This window comes from Myxocyprinus asiaticus, chromosome 24 (genome assembly GCF_019703515.2).
Source record: "Myxocyprinus asiaticus isolate MX2 ecotype Aquarium Trade chromosome 24, UBuf_Myxa_2, whole genome shotgun sequence".
Classification (NCBI taxonomy): Eukaryota; Metazoa; Chordata; class Actinopteri; order Cypriniformes; family Catostomidae; genus Myxocyprinus; species Myxocyprinus asiaticus.
This window is the reverse complement of record NC_059367.1, coordinates 10,827,699-10,843,682: the sequence shown is the minus strand read 5'-3', so window position 1 is coordinate 10,843,682 and position 15,984 is coordinate 10,827,699. Positions and strand designations below refer to the sequence as shown.

At 35.0% G+C, this 15,984-nt stretch overlaps 2 protein-coding genes across 3 annotated transcripts in view; both read left to right on the top strand.

Annotated features, from left to right (window-relative positions):
* Positions 1–10,953, top strand: part of xpr1a (xenotropic and polytropic retrovirus receptor 1a) — a 97,165-nt gene extending 86,212 nt beyond the window's left edge. The window contains exons 12-15 of the mRNA XM_051652941.1: positions 3,805–3,971; positions 5,440–5,579; positions 5,771–5,992; positions 7,631–10,953. Of these exons, the coding sequence (XP_051508901.1) occupies positions 3,805–3,971; positions 5,440–5,579; positions 5,771–5,992; positions 7,631–7,688 (587 nt within the window). The 3' untranslated portion in view covers positions 7,689–10,953. The remainder of the gene's footprint in view (positions 1–3,804; positions 3,972–5,439; positions 5,580–5,770; positions 5,993–7,630) is intronic.
* Positions 10,954–12,293: 1,340 nt separating this feature from the next.
* Positions 12,294–15,984, top strand: part of LOC127414717 (paired amphipathic helix protein Sin3b-like) — a 30,143-nt gene continuing 26,452 nt past the window's right edge. For both annotated transcript variants that reach the window (XM_051652932.1, XM_051652931.1), the window contains exons 1-3: positions 12,294–12,823; positions 14,284–14,390; positions 14,915–15,068. In XM_051652932.1, the coding sequence (XP_051508892.1) occupies positions 12,713–12,823; positions 14,284–14,390; positions 14,915–15,068 (372 nt within the window). In that variant the 5' untranslated portion in view covers positions 12,294–12,712. The remainder of the gene's footprint in view (positions 12,824–14,283; positions 14,391–14,914; positions 15,069–15,984) is intronic.

The following is a 15,984-nucleotide window of genomic DNA, read 5'->3' as shown; positions in this document are numbered from 1 at the left end:
GCAAAGCCTCAGCAACCATTCATTAAACACTAGCAACCACCAAGAACATCACAGCAACCATTTAATATTTCCCTTGCAATCACCCAGAACACCCTAGCATTTTCTGTTCTATTACATTATAGAAGTTATTGTAGAAGAGACAGAGGGCTCACAACATCAAAGATTTTATTTACAGTAAACTCCGAACTGAGCTTAGGCTTTACATTGAAAGAGCTCTATGATATCCAACATATTAACGAGAAGATTAACGTGAAGGCACTATGAGAAACCTAGAAGCTTAAAAAAAACTAAATTGGAGATGAATGGGAGAGAGAATTATAAAAAGAGAGACAAACAAAGAGAACAAAAAAGAGGAAATGAATGAAAATGGACTAGCCAGAGGAGGTTGCGCTTGTATTGCCTGCCTGTGGCAAAACAGAACTGTGTGAGTGTACCGCTAGAATAATGATGAAGCTCTAAAGCACTGGAATGTGATTTTTCTTTTTTCTTTTTTTTTTACCTTTTTATATGAGATCTCGGGTACATGAACACCTGTGTCTGCCTGCCCTGATTGCTTGATAGCATATTTAAACCATGCTATCTAGACCATATGGACTATTGGTAAATAACTATGGAAAATTATTGACAATAGATGCCTGCTTGTGTTTAAATATCACAGCTGGCTTTTAAACCTCACTGTTGTGAAGTGTTACCCACTAGATGTGCATAGTTATTGCATTTTAGTACAAATAAATCAACAAAAATTGTTATTATAAAACAGATAATTCCAACTCAGATATCTGACTGGATGAGCCAAAGTTTGAAGCTGTTGTAAAGTACTGATAAACGCACACCTGTGGCTGTACATTATAAATTAGTTATTTATTGTGTAAGACCTTAAAGAGATAGTTCACCCAAAAATGCAAATTCTCTCATCATTTACTCTCCTTCATTTCATCCAAGATGTGTATGACTTTCTTTCTTTTGCTGAACACAAATTAAGATTTTTAGATGAATATCTCAACTCTGTATGTCCATACAATGCAAGTGAATGGTAACTAGACCTTTCCAGCTCCAAAAATCACATAAAGGCAGCATAAATGTAATCCACACAACTCTTCAGAAACAATATAATTGGTGTAGGTGAGAAACAGATAAATATTTAAGTCCTTTTTACTATAAATCTCTACTTTCACTTTAAAATTCTGAAAGTGAAAATGGAGATTTACAGTATAGTAAAAAAGGACATAAATATTGATCTGTTTCTCACCAAAAGTGATTGCATTGCTTCAGAAGATATAGATTTAACCACTGGAATCTTATGGATTACTTTTTTGCTGCATTTATGCGATTTTTGGAGCTTCAAAGTTCTGGTCACCATTCACTTGCAGTGTAAGGACCTACAGAGCCGAGATATTCTTCTAAAAATCTTTGTTTGGGTTCAGCGGAAGAAAGAAAGTCATACACATCTGGGATGGCATGAAAGTGAGTAAATGATGAGAGAATTTGCATTTTTGGGTGAACTATCCCTTTAAGCAGCCTACATTTAGAATAATGAACTATATTACTTGGCATTATTACTTGGTTAATACGATTAAAGCGAGAGTTCACCTAAAAATGAAACTTCTCTCATAATTTACTCACCTCATGTCGTTTCAAAACAGTATGTCTTTCTTTCTTCTATGGAACACAAAAGGAGATGTTAGGCAGAATGACTGAGAGCCACAGTCACCATTCACTTTTATTCTATGTAAAAATAATAATAAAAAAAAAGATGTAATGAATGTGAATGGTGACTTAGGCTATCATTCCTTAACATTCAGTCTAACATCTTTTTTTGTTCCATGGAAGAAAGAAAATTAAACAGGTTTGGAATCGATAAATGTTGATATGCACACAAGGGCAGTGATATGTTAATAAGATCATGGTTATGACATCATAACCAAGACAGTTTCAGAATGATATGTTTTTGCAGGACTTGTTTTGGGCTGAACTGGGAATGAAGATTCGAGTTTGTTTGGTTTTGTTAGAATGAATAATAATCTGTCATGTGCATCAAATAAAGAAATATGAAGAAATGTTGCAGTTAAGTGTAAAATGTGAAACAAAAGAAATTGTATCGGCCCAAGTAATGATGCTTTTGTGAACAGCTTGTGTAAAAAGATTAGATTTGGATTATACTCTTTAAGGGGTGTGCTGGCCAGGCATTGTGGGTTTTGGGGGTAATCTAAGGACGCCGTATTCAACTTGAGCACTTGTAGCTCACAGCACTGAAATAGAAATGGACAGGGCAATTGTGTTTTCCGGTGCAAAATGTCCTCCGCTGGTTTCCTGGCGCCTGGATGGCAGAGTGTGAAAAGCTGCTTATTAAGACTGATGGGACAGTTCCAGATTCAGCCCTGTCTGCTGTCTGAACAAGGAGATGCTAAAGAGGTTTAACCATTCACTGACCTGAGACCTGCCTTTTCCCACTATTTGATGAAAGTCTCAGTCCCCATTAAGTGACACTGCAGGTCCAATATTGTGCAGGAATTATTAAAAAACATTAATCAAATAATAATGAGACTTTCAAATTAAAGCACTATGAGGTTAGCTCAAAATTATGTTTGATGTTTCTTATAATGATTCTAATTTTTCAGTTCCGCCTTTTGTACTTTGCTCAATTATTTACATCATAAACAGCCTGTCATATTTTGGTTTGTGGACATGAAATGCTGTGGAAATTGTGTGTTTTCAAACAGAGCCCAAATATTGTTTGCTTGTTGGTGTTTAGAGGAGACACTGTCATGATGAATTCTTTTAGATAGTTCACAAAGATTTATTTAAAGGTGTGGATGTGGATGGCTCGCAAGGAGCAAGTCATGAACCATCACCACAGTGCCCTTTAGCCAGGCATTTAAACCCAGGTCACTCCAGGGGTATTGTCCCTGTAATAAGTTTATTGTCAGTCACTTTGGATAAAAGTGTCTGCTAAATGATGACTTGCAATGGGATTGATTTTCAAAATGTGCTCTTTATAATGTCTTAATAATGTAAAAAATAAGATTTGATTAAGAATATTTAAAACCATATGCAGTATGTTATCAAAAGTATAGATAGGGACATATGTTATAGCTTTGTTTAATGGCATAGGTAACCCAAAATGAAAACTCCTACTACTTTCTTGTAGTTCCAAACTTGAATGACTTTTGTTTTTTCATCAGGCAGAATGTTAGTCTCAGTTACCACTCACTTGTATTGCATCTTTTTGTCATACAATAAAAGTGAATGGTGACTGATGTCAGCATTCTGCCTAACATCTTTTGTGTTCCATTGAAAAAGAAAACAATTTACCATTACTATCCTTTTAAGTTATATGGGTGATTTGACTTTTTAAATGTTTGTATTTATTTATTAAATGTTTTGCCCATATGTTTTAATAGTTCTTGTTAAGAGCTTGAGACGAGGTAATAGTGTCACAGCATCTTGGTCATTGTGCCGGTTTTAATTATTATCTCTAATTTGACAACTGTAAGTTGAAAACCACAGACACACTGGCATCCGTATGCAATCTTAAACAGCAAAAATGTCTTTGCTATGAAAACTGACTTCAATCTAAGTGTACTGTACTGTTGTTGTTGTTGTTGTTGTTTTTGTTTGAGGTGTAGACAGATGGTGAAAAGTCTCCCTCTAGTGGACATTTCAAATGCATGTCACAATCTATTCTGAACTGTATGTTATTTCTCTGATGGATCAGAAGGCTGTTGTAAATCAGTCACAGGACATCAGATCAGACTGTAACTAACTACAGTTTAATAATAAGTGTAACAATTCTCTCTGTTTCAGATCAGAAACATGCAGACGCTGAGGTTTTTTTCTACATGTTGATTCTTTCGTCAGTCATCAGTTCGCTCTACACACTGATCTGGGACTTGAAGATGGACTGGGGTCTTTTTGACCGCAATGCTGGCGAGAATACCTTTTTGAGAGAGGAGATCGTTTACCCACATAAAGTAAGACATGGCAGAAAGTAATATGCTATCTTACTACACCATATGAAACATCCAGCGCTGGGTAGATTACTTCTGAAATGTAATCCAGTACTTAATCTGAATACTTTTGGATTACTTTTAGATTATTCAATGCATATTTTGATGAAAATCTAATAATTAATTTTAAATATATTAAGTACCAGTTAACACTCCTTTCATTAAACATTAGTAAACGTAAAGTCAAACAGAAACCTGCTATTGTCAGTTGCTGAGTAAAACGAAGGTGCTTCAAGGGTCATAGCAAACAAACAAACCCTTATGTTACCCAAGATGAAAGACAATGAGAACATGATTGTATTTCTAATTTCAAGAGGATTGTTGTTATTTTGGAAATTAGAAAAAGGGATTAAACTTTTTATTATCCAGCTCTGAAATCAGTAAGTTACACACTAGTTATTGCAGTTGGCTGATTGGTAATGTAATTAATAATTGAATCATGTAATCCATATAAAAGTAACCTTAATCTGATTATACATATTATAAAATGTAATGTAGTCCAATTACAAGTACTTGATTTTTGTAATCTGATTACATAATCCAGATTACATGCCATGTTGGATGTATCTGATTACAATGTAATTAGCTACTGTAATCTAATTACTTTTTTAGTAAAAAAGTAATGTGAAGCACTACATTTTCACCAATTTGCAATTATAGTAATTACGTTTAAGTACATTACTTGGGCGAAAGTAATATGTACTGTATAATACATTTAAAATATTAATTCATATGTATGTCTGTCAGCGTTTCTGTGACAGCTGAAATGTGTGCGTCTCTCCGTGTTTCTGTGACAGCTGAAATGTGTGCGTCTCTCCGTGTTTCTGTGACAAAATGTGTATGTCTCTCCATGTTTCTGTGACAGCTGAAAAGTGTGCATCAGTGAATGAGGAAGAAATAGACATTTTGAATTTAAGTGGAAATCAAAAAGCATCTCTAGGAAAAGTGATTTAGAAAGTAACTTAAAAGTAAAATAAATAGTAATGTGATTACTTTTAGAGTAAGTAATCGGCAAAGTAATCTGATTACATTTTAGAGACGTGATTAGTCATTTGTAGTGGATTACTTATTTTGAGTAACTTACCCAACACTGATTACATGTAATCCATTACTACCCAGCACTGGAAATGTCAATACATAATATGTAGTAAAACAATAATTGTTTTGATATGTTGGTCATGGGTGGTTCGGGTGTGATGTAGTGGTGAAAAAAAATGCAAGAGATATTGCTGTTGTGTCTTTGAGCAAGGCACTTAACCCCAGATTTTTTTTAAATAAAAAATCTTTTGGAAGCTTCCATTAAGTTAGTTAGTTCCTATTTCATACTGTATCTTGCTAAAAAAACAAAACACTTCCATCAGACTTCATAGAGTCAGTAAATGTTTCTGTTACCACCACCAGTTCTCATGATGTCACTTCCTTTTCCTCTAAGGCCTACTACTACTGTGCCATAATAGAAGATGTGATGCTACGCTTCGCCTGGACTCTGCAGATCGCTCTGACTTCCATGACTACCATTCCCTCAGTCGAGGACATCGTGGTTACCATTTTAGCTCCTCTGGAAGTGTTTAGGTGAGAAGTTGACGCATGCAGAACACCAAAAAAAAAAAAAAGAGCTGAACACCCAGGGAAGAAATGATTTGTGTTTTTCCCCACCTCTCATTTACCTTGATACTGTATTCTCATTTTGGGCAGTCATATATTTCCCAGCTACATTACAACTCTATTTGTCCCTGTCTATCTCTCTTTTCTTCTCCTTCTAGACGTTTTGTATGGAACTTCTTCCGTCTTGAGAATGAGCACCTGAATAACTGCGGTGAGTTCCGAGCGGTGCGAGACATCTCAGTTGCTCCTCTGAACGCTGATGACCAGACGCTGCTGGAGCAGATGATGGACCAGGAGGATGGAGTGCGGAACAGACAGGGCAAAAAGAGCTGGAAGCGCAGCTACAGCCTGTCCTTACGAAGACCCCTGCTGTCCTCTCAGTAAGTGACTATATATTTTATCTGGGGCGAAGCAACCATTATGACTGAGGGCGTATGTTGCCCTCACTTTTAGAAATGTGTAAATTTGACAAAGTCTTTGACAAAAATATGCATGTTTATTTTCATAGTTTGCAACAGTGTTTCTGAAAGGTTTAGTTTGAAGGCTATATATATATTTCAATGAATAATTTGATAGCACTTTATATACCTTCATTAGTAAATATTAAGTTAAAGCTGATGTTACTTTTTCTGAGAGAAAATACTTTATTCTATCCCAGCATAAATATGCAGATGCTAATATAAGTAAGCAATGTATAGGTTAATTTTCTCGAAAACTGTAAGCATTGTGTTTCTGTGGCACTATGAAAATTGCTCTGTTTGTTTTGAGTAACCCGCTTAGACCTGCCCCAATATCGTTACTCAACCAATGACGTTAGTTTGGTTGGACTGTCTCTTTGTTTGACCAACGGCAGATGGTGGGGCGTATTCAGAAAACTGTTTTGAAAACAAAGTTTATTTTTGCAATTCTGTTTGGTGGCACTAGTGGCACAGAAATTACATACTTACAAATTACATGCAGAAATTACATTTGATTACATAACTATATAGTGTTTCTTCAACTTTGGACAATTTCATGTCATTTTCAACGGATTTCAACTTTATTGTTTACGTTATATGAAGGTCACATTAAAACGTACTTAGAAACTTTTTACCAGGCCTTTATCATTTCTTCTTGGTACTTTTCAAATGCCTTGTCTGAATAGATTTGATTGTTTTAGACTTGTCCCAGGTCCACATTTCAATATTAATCTATGTAAATCCATTATAAAAAAAAAAAATTATCTAGTCTAAACAAATAGAGAGCCTAAACAGAGTCTAAACAAATAGTGAAATAAACACAAACAGTTTCAATATTTAATGTGTAAAATGTATTTCTATCAATTTTTTTTTTAAATTACAACAGTTGTACTATCATTTCCACTTCACCAAACAATTTTGCCCATAATAATCTTTTTTCAAAAGTTAGTGTACTTATTTAGCAAGTTGACGAAATTGGTCAGTAAAGAGCATGTTCAAAATAAAATACGAAACAAGTGATGTTTGAAGAAAACAAAGATAATTCAAGGTAAATATCACTTGTCAGCAAAATATTTCTATTGGGTGTCATTTCCAATCAAGCTGTAATTTTGTTAAATTATGCAAAAAAGAGTGAAAATACTATTTAACTGTGTGTATTTAGTATAAATGTAATGTTAGCTATGAAATTAGCTTTAGCAAGAAAAAGGAGTTGGTCACTAATCTCAAAAACCTTTTAAAAATGCCATCACCATCATTTCGACCACATAATACTATTATACACAATACAGAATTGTTCCATTGGGGTGGAAATGGCATACTGGTGGGAATTTCCAAGACTTTCAGATTTTTTTTTCTTTTTAGGATTTTACTTTCTAGAAATTCACAGGGCTAAATGTGCCCCAATATTGAAGAAACACCCTCATATACTGTAATGTTAACATGTCAAATTATGAATTGCTCTTCAGTGAATACTAATACCCCTCATGTTTATTTTCCTGTGACTGTACTGTTATTTACTGCTCTGATATTTGTGCCTGGTCTTGTGCGTGTGCCTCACAGGTCTAAGAAGGACACCAAGGTGCTGATTGAGGATACGGATGACGAAGCCTTCAGCTGAACCCAGATCTCGCTGTCCCTCCACGTTTCTCAGCTTTCTATCGGTTCCTCACAGAGCTGCCTCAGCACAACTGATTCTAAACACACACAAATTCACTTGCACACTCACAAACCCATCCAGAGACAGAGAAGTGAACAGAGTTAAGCACAAAAACAGCTGTGAGACATATCAGGACACAACAGTGATATCGTACAAACACGGACACACACATATGTTGAGATACACACACGGAAACACACAGATTTCCCTCAAGGTACTTTTTTATTAGACTTTTTAATTGTGTTCCTCTATATTGATATGTTTTTGTACTTTTGTTTAGGTTTTTGAAGTTATATTACTGCATACGACTGTTTACAAACTTATAATAACTAGGAATCTACAGGGAGGAGAGAGTTATCATGTAAAATACTAACATGAAAAGTTATAATAGCATGCACTGCACAGACTCAAGCAGCACACTACAACTCATTTTGAAACTGTTGTTTTTTGTTTGTTTTTTTTGTTTTTTTCATATTCTTTTAGTTGTTTTTCTTTCATTTAGTTTTTTGAGTTGTCATGACATCAGAGGACGGCCCTGGTGGCACTTTTAGGAAATGCTTGACATTTTAAAACCATTCAAAAACATAAACATGTTTAGAGTTATATATTTTCATCATATTAATATGCAAATATGTTTTTTAACATGCATTGCTTTGATATCAAAGCTGTCATTTTACCATTTATGGTTTGTGTTTGAGAGAATGGAGTGTGTGTGGGTTTTTTTTTTTTTATTCTTTCGAAGAGGAATAGATGATGTTAAACTAAAAATGTACACTCTTCTGTCCTCTGTATAGATTCTCTACTTTATTTCTTACTTTGACCAGTGCAACCACTGTAAGCAGACTTGACATTAGAAGTAACATTTGGGTAAATGTTACCCACTGTAAAAGATGAGATGATTTTTTTGGACTGTAATAATTTGTAGTGATGCACTAAACTAAAAAAAAATCAGGAATAATTGCCACACATCTTAATTTTTTACAAGAACAACTGCTTACTAAAAGAAAGACATTTTTGTGGAATCAGTGTATTCCCTACATGGCTTTTTGCATCACTTGCCACAACCACTACAAGCCAAAGAGGAAATGCAAACACTGCCAGTGAATTATTATTCTTATGGTTGTGATATCTTTAGAATTTTGTATTATGAGGAACCATGAGAGATGCTTAAGACCGTTATATTTTGTGCATCTAATAGTAGTTCCTGTGTGGTGAGGTGGTGTCTTTCTTAAAATCTCCTGACCGGCACCTTTAATTATGGTCGCAGGTTGGTTATTTGTTTGCTTGACACTTTAGCAGGTCAATCTGTTTATAATCAGTTTCACATTTTGATGTGAAAATTGAAATCACTACCATATATAAACTTTTCTCTCCTTGAATTACAAACTGCAAATTTAGGAGAAGAGAGGTGATACACCATTTATTCATTCATTCCTGTTTTCACTTCTTTATCACAATACTTTGATAGAAGAGAATGGATTCTGGAGTCATGTTAACTAAGTGACTCTAATATTATAATTAATATAAATGTTTTTTCATGGAAAAAAAGAAAACACCAGGGCTGTTTTTAGCTGATATGTACATTTCGCTTAACTTTTTTACAGGTTAGTTCATGACTTTTTTCAGTAGCTTGCGTTTATTAGTTTTTTGCAAACACAATCTTTCAACTGTAATCTCTCTCTCTCCTGATTCTTTCTTTCATTTTTGCTTTCTCTTACTCTGTATGTTTCTTATTCTCACTTGCTCTTTAAAAGGAAAGTGTTTGTTCATGTTTTATGAAAAATGATGTACAGATATACAGCAGGTGTTGTGTCTGTGAGTAACTCATTTTAGTTTACTTAAAGTTTATTGTTTTGCTTAAACACACATTTGAAGCAAAATGTTAATATCAATTGTATTGATAGCAAATCCAATGCAAACCATGAGATTTGACGATTTCTGCACTGACAAAGGGGAAAAACAGTCTGTGCATTTCACGTGTTTTATGAGATTTGTGTTTGCAAAAGAAGATAGAGTGCTATCCTCATTCTAAAATGTGGTGTTCCTGTGTTGTATAGGTCCTTTTGTCTATTAATATTAATGAAATGGTAATCTTGCCATTCTCAAAATGACAGCCATGTTGGCACACAGTGTCTTAATTTGCTCTGTCTTCAGCTCTCAAAACTGACTTTCAAGGGGCACACACAAAATTTTTATAAATTATACACTTTTGTCCACACAATCGATCCAAAATCAGCTTAAATGGATGCTGAACACAAATTTGCCCCATCCACTGCTTATGTAATGCATTGCCAATTGTCTTGCCTGCATGCTGCTTTTGTTTTGCACTGTAAATAGTTTTTTCCCCATTTTTTTCTACGTGTAAAAGAATGTTGGTTAATTTATTGTACTAATTATTTATGTACAAGTTGGAGGTTTTGCTTTAAATGAGCAGTATTATGTAGATGTAGGGCATTTTGATTAGTCACAATCCCACAGTGTCTTACATGTGAATTATGTCAAAATAGTGTAACTTAAGATGCTTTAGTGAATATGGAAAGTAATCTGTTTAATCTAAGTGTATATTTCTACTCATGTCACTTCCATCACAAGGGTTTGTGCCCATTTGACAGGACTTGTTGGGTGACAGTGGTTTTAATATTGTGAACACTGATAAGAAATGACAGAGGAGAGGAAAGGATTGTGACATGTTAAAATTCTCATTAATACCCTAAATATGGGCTCTGTTATGAGTGGAACCCTCAAAATGTAGGGTTTTATTTTAAACATTACTTTATCTTTTTTTTACTTTTTTGATTACAGAACTGGAATTATACACAAGCCCAGACATAATGTCTTCATGGGGGACAAAAGCTATACATGTTGATTTTGCTTGCTAAACTCATGATGTTAAGTGCTTGATATCTCTGCATCTTTTCTATCTCCTATCTCGGTGTTGTATCCTTTCTTAAACACATGGCTGTGACAATGTTTGTAGTTGATAAATAGTTGTACTTTTGAGTAAGTTAAGACTTAAAGAAATATAGAAAAAAACTTGTGGTTCTGTGATTAAATAGAGACATAAAAAGAGAGCATTTCTCACAGTTCCCCCCTTTTACAGAGTAGTTTGTAAATGTTGAGTGTATTGCTATGATGGTTCCACCAATGATCTCATTTGTATTTCTGTATACACTTTGGTGATCCTGTCATATTTGGTTTTATAAACCACGCTTATTTTTAAAACCTTCATTTTGTGTCAGCCCCTTTTTTTTCTTTAAAGAGAAGATAATGACTACAGTAACTGGTACATTAAGTTATATATATATATATATATATATATATATATATATATATATATATATATATATATATATATATATATCAAAATCCCTTTATTGTCACTAAACCATATACACAAGTGCAACAGTGGGTGAAAGTCTTGGGTGTGGTTCCAAGTAACATAACAGAATGACAATTACAATAAACATCTGATTTACACATAACACCGTTTACACATCTGGTTACACAACACAATATACAATATACACCTAATAATATACAATATACAGTATACACAAATAAGAAGACTGTATACAATAAAAATACACTGTACCCCCCCACCCCCATGTAATCAGTGGAAATAAATATGAAGTGCTGTGTTGACATTCAGCTGTCGGTCGATAGTCAGCTGCCAGTGTGTTATTAAGAGAAGTATAAAATGTAAGTCCAGTCTGAGGCTAATAAAGTGCAGTGCTGATATATGTATCGTGATCGATCAAGAGTTTTATATATATATATATATATATATATATATATATATATATATATATATATATATATATATATATATATACAGAGTTGATATCATGATATACAATATGTATGTATTATTTATAATAATATATTTTTTTATTTAGCTGTTGATGTTACTACAGTTAGCCTGGGTGTTGAATAGAACATTTGAGTATACAGTATGTGCATGATACTTTTTCTCTCACTCTGGCCTTTATGGTGACTAACAAGGGTTAAAATGACATTTGCAGACCATAGTTATTACTCACTTCGATTGACAGTTTGATGACAGTTTAAAACTTTTGGACAGTTTAATTGGCACCAAAATGAAAATAAAACTGAGTTTGACTACAGTTTATCCTGTATTAGGCCTACTTCTATTTTTATTTTGCAAAACATACTGAGAAAAAAAAGGGGGAGAAACAACACAATTCTTTATAAAATAATGCATTAAAGTAATATAAAGGTCTGTTTTTCTTCTTAAAGGAACATCCATATTATTTTAATCATTTACTAAATTAAATGTACATTAAATGTACATTTTTATATAAAGAAGAGATGTTTTGGCACATTTTTCTTACTGGTAAGAGTAATCAATGGGTCTTAAAACATGTTTTCATCTATGCAAAATACGTTATCTATACAACACACTTTCTGTAACTATCCATAACACTCATCCAATAAACAAAAACGTGTGCAGAATCTCATTCATGCCTGTGGCCGCTGAGATCCCATAAGCCCCGCCCCCATTTCAAGAGCATGCGCTCTTCATTCCTCCACATCTCCCTCCGTTTCCGGACGCTAAAGAACGAGCGCTCAGCTGCCGCCGAATTTAAAGAGACATGCACCACTTATTTAAATAATACGACCATTGGGGGGGAAAATAGATACATTGTTTCTTGTTTTCTCCTTCCATATAGGTGGGGGTTCATTACGGATCCGTACGCTTGATGCGAACATTTAAATAGGAATTAAGAGGTCTGAACACACTTGGCACGACCTCTTTTCCTATTTGCGGGCTTGAGCTGGAAGTGTACTGGAGTAACTGGGTGGCCGTAAAGTAAACTGGACTTGTAGGGGGGAGAAGTGAGCTAGGTGGCCCCCTCAACCGAAGTGATCTGAGCACGCCAGAACAACCTGCAAATACGGAGGGACGGTAAATAATCGTGGCTTGGGTGGCTGTTGGTGGTGGTGTGGAAGAAGGAACACACACCATGGCGAAAATTCAGGCTCACAGCAGCACCACGAAGCAGATCAGCCAGATCCAAGACAAGGCCTATGTGGTCCAGAAGCAAGTCCAACAACAGCACTTTCAGAAACTAAAGGTAAGAGGCACTGCAGCAAGGGGAAAGGAGAACAAAGTACATGTTTCCCTCGCGTACAATGCATTGTGCATTAGGAAGTGCTGCGCTGTTCTTCTGCATATAGGGCATATCAAAGCATTGACTGTGAGTGTGTGTAAATGCATTTGAAAATCTTACGCACTATGCAACTTATCAACATCCGCACTGTGATCACAGCAAGAAAAGTCCATTTATTTTCGCTTAACAGTCCTGATTCGTGATCAAAGCGATTGTAGTTTACTAATCAAACATGATGAAAGCGTGTATACTGTATTAAAGTCTAATGTTTCCCCCTCGTTGGGTTATCTCTCTTTTCACGGTCGTTTTTTTCACCGCTCTTTGTTAACACCGAAACCGGTGGGAATTTATGTGGGTCGCCAAAAAACCATTTAACAGCCCGTTTCGTTTTGAAGATTAAACCGGTTTATTTTGATTGAAATGAAGTAGATAAGAGAGAGAGAGAGGGATTTTGCTCAGCTAACAGCTGTTTTTATCAAGAATGTGCCCTCATTTCAATTTAACCAGACCGTCAAAATAAAATATGAAGTGTTTTATTAAACACAGCTCAAGTGATTCTCCCTCAAAAAGCAGTTCGATGCCGTTTGAATTGTTTTTGGTGCGAATTTTTTTAGCGGGGTTGTTGTTGTGTGTTGTGACTAGCGTTAGTGCTAACGCAGCAAAGCTAGAAGAGTCAATGAGCTCTCCACTGCCCTTATTTTCAGCACTGAATATTAATAAAACCACAAAGAGATGATAAACAGGCCGATGTTCCTATTCGACTGCTTGTTTTGGTCAGTTTTTTTGCACAACAGCAGTTCAATATCTAAGCTGAAGCTCTGAGGGGTGATTGTGTTTTATATAAAATAGGTTTATTCAGGCGTGTGTTTTTGGTGAGGTTTTTGTTTTTGTGCGAACAGGAAAAAAAAAAAACACTTTGGGTTTTAAAGGTGTATTTCGGTTCGAAATGTACAAAGTTCACTGTGCCTGTTTTGTTTGTTGTATAAATTGCATTATATAGAATGGCGACAATGTATCACTTATGTTAGTGTAAGCAAATGCAAGTCATTCAATGTGAAGAGGCTCCACAATCACCAGGAATGAACCTGGTGACCCACACGTCTTTTCTTTTAGTGCTTTCACTAACAAAATACTATTGTACTATCATGGTTTTGTTGGTCTTGGTATTCTTTAAAGTACCATGTAAATACCAATGTACTTGAATATGATCATGATATAATATCATGGCAATTCCATGGCAGTCTTTGAAATACCATGGTAAGTGAATATGGTAGTAATTCAGTTCCATGTTATATATCAAAGTAACTTTGGTATATACCATTTTAATATACCATTTGTGCACAATGGTACCACTACAGTACCTTTTTGTAAGGGTTCTTTCCCTGGGTAAATGTTTGTGTCTCATTTTGTTTGGCCTGCTTTAGGTGGAGGATGCCTTGTCTTACTTGGATCAAGTCAAAATACGGTTTGGAAATGATCCGGGGATATACAATAAATTTCTGGATATCATGAAAGAGTTTAAATCTCAAAGGTATTTAGGTGTCTATACACTTTTCAGTATTTGAATGTGCTCTTGATCACAAAAAAAATAGTATTAATGAATGAATGATTGTATATCTTTTATAGAGGTCGACCAATAGTTGATTTTGCCGATACCATAGCTAAGGTGATGGGAAAGGCCGATAACTGATTAATCGGCCGATAGTTTTTAAAAGTGATTTATAGAATGTAAAAAAATTATGTTCTTTCTTTAATATGGCGGGCAAAGACAAAGAGTCCAAAATGAATAAAATCCCAGAAGCAGATTTTGGTCAACACAAAATCCCAGTAGTAACTAGAAAATAGAAGCTTTTGGTGCATAACGTAGGACTTTTAAGTATAAACAAGCCCGAAGCAGAACGGTGACTCTTTTTTTGAAATTAACAAATGATGAAAAAACTATCTGTATCTATCGACATAGATTTTTGCAGATAGTTCCAAAAAGAAACTATTGGCACAGATTAATCGGTAAAACCGATATATCGTCTGTCTCTAATCTTTTATCTCCATTCACAGTATTGACACACCAGGAGTCATCAACAGAGTTTCTCAACTCTTCCATGGACATCCAGACCTTGTTCTGGGGTTTAATGCCTTCCTACCACCTGGGTATCGTATTGAAATTCCCAAGAATGGAATGGCATTTCTACAATCACCGTTTTCCACACAGGTAAGACTTACGGTGCATCAGTTTACAAATAGTTGTCTTTGCCGTCTGCGTTCTGTTTCTCAGTTCTCTACCTGTTTCACTTCATCAATACTGGGAAAAGGTTTAAGTCAACATGAAACAGAAATATTTGCAACCCCTATTACTTCTGTAATGTGACCTATTTCCAGGTGAAACTGAATCTTCTACAAGAAAACATGTATAGGCTTGGTATTTTATTCATTAGGAATTGATTGGATTGTATAAATTGTACGTTCCATACCTGAATGTGAGATTGCTAAAACAATGCAACAATGCCTGAATAGCTATTTAACATTGTCCAATATCATGCGCTGCTAAGGTGACATCAGCAGAAAGGGAAATACGTTTCAAAGGCGGAGCAAGTTTTAGTGACGAAAGAAAGTGTTTTAATGTCGATTTTAAATCAACTTTATCATCTTTGTTAATGGTGGTTAATGGTGCGATCCTTAATTCCTTGTCTGGCTAAACAACACCAATAATTATTTTTGCGTTTCAGAACAAATGGACAGATGCTTTATGGAAATGTATTGGAGGTTTATTATTGTTTGCATGTGGTGATGGTTGTTGTCATAGTTAAAGCTGAAGTATGTAATTTCTGCGCCACCAAGCGGAATTGCAAGAATAAACTTTGTTTTCTGAATACGCCCCCCCGTCTGCTGATGGTTAAACAAAGAGATAGTCCCGCCCCAACTCATGTCACTTAAACAAAAAGAGTAATTTTTGTAGTGCCATAGAAAGACAGTGCTTACAGTTTTCGAGAAAACGAACCTATGAACGGTTTACTTATAGTTGTCTCTGCATATTAAGCTGGGATAGAAAGTATTTTAACTCAGAAAAAGTTACATCTGCTTTAAGTAATGGAATGCATTTTTAATATTAGTGCAGATCTTTATCCGTA